The sequence below is a fragment of the Rutidosis leptorrhynchoides genome, chromosome 3 (genome assembly GCF_046630445.1).
Source record: "Rutidosis leptorrhynchoides isolate AG116_Rl617_1_P2 chromosome 3, CSIRO_AGI_Rlap_v1, whole genome shotgun sequence".
NCBI lineage: Eukaryota > Viridiplantae > Streptophyta > Magnoliopsida > Asterales > Asteraceae > Rutidosis > Rutidosis leptorrhynchoides.
Genome location: NC_092335.1, coordinates 125,626,818 through 125,630,000, shown reverse-complemented (window position 1 = coordinate 125,630,000; position 3,183 = coordinate 125,626,818). Strand labels below are relative to the sequence as shown.

The 3,183-nt window shown below is 34.5% G+C and overlaps 1 protein-coding gene across 1 annotated transcript; it reads right to left on the bottom strand.

Annotated features, from left to right (window-relative positions):
• Nucleotides 1–1,736: 1,736 nt before the first annotated feature.
• LOC139896775 (uncharacterized) lies at nucleotides 1,737–2,879 on the bottom strand. Its single transcript, XM_071879411.1, has 2 exons — nucleotides 2,750–2,879; nucleotides 1,737–2,656 (listed from the first exon to the last, which is right to left on the bottom strand). The coding sequence occupies exons 1-2, from the start codon at nucleotides 2,877–2,879 to the stop codon at nucleotides 1,737–1,739; spliced, it is 1,050 nt and encodes a 349-aa protein (XP_071735512.1).
• Nucleotides 2,880–3,183: the final 304 nt, after the last annotated feature.

Genomic DNA, 3,183 nt, shown 5'->3' with positions numbered 1-3,183 from the left:
ATATATTGGGCTCATTATTGGGCCTTACTATTTATGTAGGATCTTCAACTTATGCGAAATTATCGGGCCTATAATAACAGTGTCTATATTGTGGATGGCTACTTGAACAACATGAGATATGTATTCAATGGCGGAGCCAATAGGGGGGCTTGTGGGTGCCCTGCCTCCCCTATTCGGCCCATAAACTGATGCCTTCAACCCATTAATCTAATGTCCATCATCTAAGCTTTTATATCAGCCCATTAATTTATTATTCACGTTCAAATGTCCACACTGACAGTTTTGTGTTAACCCATTAATTTAATTAATTGTTTTTACACTTTGCACACCTAGGACTTGAAACTGAAAATGCTTTAATCTTAATTAATTAATTATTTTTAGTTATTGCATATATGTATTTTATGCCTGTGAAACGGGTACGCTTATATTCTAAAATCATGTTCCCATACATAAATGATAAATCATTTGTTATTTTATTTGCTTTTTTAAGTTTTCAATATTGTTCCATTACAGATCATGTTGAGTTATTATTGTTATTGAAAAAAGGCATGCAACTTATGATTGATTTACCATTACCATCTTTATTAAAAATAAAATAATAAACATGTTCATATGACGTCCTTACACTAGCGTAACTCAATAGGGTCTTGAGATTTTTTTCAATACTAACTATATTTGATTATTATTTTAGTGGTTGCAATCTTTCAAAACACTACAAGTTCGAAAATATATTGAGTCTGAGTAGTAAAATATAGTGGTGTTCCATACATTTAAAAAAAAATTATAAATTCGAAAAAGATATGAGGTCATCCAGTTAAATTTAGTGGTGTCTTATACAATTTACAGTGTATTTTCTACTAATACTTTTCAAATTAGCGGTGTGTCATTATTTAGACTCGCCACTGAATTTTGCCTCCCCTAACTTAGAATGCTGGCTTCGCCTCTGTATGTATTCTTCATGATGTCATCAATCATTTCAAACTTACTATTTAATAATCCTGAGAATTTAATGTAAACTATGTACCGATCAGTTTAGCGATCAATCATGCTTATATTGTACACATCTGACATCTCTAATCCAAGAGAGACTTCATCTAACAATCAATAAGCCTAAGACCATGGATATTGGGACAACCCCTACCCCTCTTCCGCATGAAGTACAAAAGACTAAAACACCCGTAGTGGGGCGTTTTAGGCCAAAATATTGGGGGGTTGGAGGTTTTAAAAACGGAGGCGTAGATGGCCATTTTTCAAAAAAAAAAAATAATAATAATAATAATAATACTCCGTATGATTTATTTATCCGTTTTACTATCAATCGTGTTTGTCATGTAACCCACAACCTTCTCCACTACAACCCCTCTTTTCAATAACTTTATCACATCATACTCATTCATCAAAATAATTCCTCCCCCTCCCATTACTCCACGTCAGCGTCACCAATATCTATGGTCTAAACTTATGTGGAGTTTGCTCCAAACACACTAAATTTTATTAAAACACATCTTTTCACTTACATATATACAACTTTTACACTTTATTTAAGTGTATATATAAAAATAAAATTGTTACAATGAACTAATCTGTTGTAGTGTCTGATACTGTTGTACATTAGTGGTAAAATGACATGACTAAAATCTTTATCAATGTAGCAGTATATCAAACAAAGTATAAAATCAAGAAATTTAAAGACTATATTTTTAGACTCTAAAAATTAAAACCATTTTAAGTTAGTTTCAGTCCCATGCAAGTTGATCCAAAGATCCCACATTAGAATACATTCCACAAGGTATGAGTGCAGCTTCCATGAACTCCAAGTCAATGTTACACCCATCAAATGAACCCATATCCATGTTGGTCTGACCCTGGACCTCACCACCACCCCTTAACTCCAAACCCTTGTTCACAAACTCTTGAGCCACCACCCCTTGATCACTGCACCCCATTGGCTGCAACATTGGTTGGTACTCTTCTGTTCTTCTTGTGTGTTCAAAAGCCACTCCAAGGTTACTGTTCACAGCCCAAGGTTGCACAGTCCCAAAATCAAGTGGATTCATAGAAGAAGAAGATAGTGGCAATGAGATGGGCATTTTAGTACCTTCAACCAAAGGTTGACTTGAGAACCTCATTGTAGATTGATGCCTATTAACACCATTCTCCAAACCAAGATTGTAAGTATCTTGATAATTAAGGTTTGAACTTTGGTGTGTTAGCGAACTTTCGTACAAATTATGACTCATTACATGATCACTAGCATTCGTGGACAAATGAGGGCGAAAAGTTTGGACCTTTTTAGCATCTTTATTTTGAGATGAGGTGTTGTTTATAATGGAAAAAACTGGCTTTGTAGGATCGATATTTTTACTATTATTAGCATTGAGAATCGGGATCTGATGTGGCGAAAGAAGGTTATGAGTGTTAGGATCCAAACCCTGAGAAATAAGTTTCTTCTTAATGCATGAATTCCAAAAGTTCTTGACCTCATTATCAGTTCGACCTGGCAGATGTTTCGATATTTGAGCCCATCGGTTCCCCAGTATCCTATGAACGTCGATTATCGTCCTCTCTTCTTGCTCGGTAAACGAACCCCGCCTCAGATCGGGCCTCAAGTAGTTTATCCACCTCAATCGACAACTCTTACCGCATCGTTGCAGCCCTGAAAATTTAATCACGCTATGAAACCATAAACCATAAAACCACAATAGCTATACAATTAAACTGCATGATTATAATCTATGATTAATCTAACCTGCAAGTTTAGGGACAGAACTCCAGCAGCCATGGCCATGATTAGTGATGTGTTTGATGAGTTTTTCATCTTCTTCAGGAGACCATAAACCCCTCTTAACTTTCTGTTTACTGCAGCAATGATGGCCCATGATCTCAAATTAAAAGAGTCTGTTTGACATAAACAGATGATGTATATATCTTACTATATATATTATATATGTGAAATATATTGAGTAAGATTGATGCTTGTTGTCTTTTAATGAATAAAATATCTTTATTTAATTTAGTGTCTTATTGGATTGAATTTTTTAGACTTGAAAAAAGTAGTAAAGTATGTTTTGTTTTATGGAAAACATGACCAAGAGGTTTTCCAAATATTTGTTATGTTATATAGATGAAGTGTACGACATTATATTTGAATCAGTACATTTCAGTGGCCCTACAGTCAACTTT

Coding starts and splice junctions, on each gene's coding strand:
- LOC139896775 (XM_071879411.1), bottom strand. CDS start 2,879: ATGGGCCATCATTGCTGCAGTAAACAGAAAGTTAAGAGGGGTTTATGG. Junction 2,657..2,749: donor TTCTGTCCCTAAACTTGCAG/GTTAGATTAATC, acceptor TTAAATTTTCAG/GGCTGCAACGATGCGGTAAG.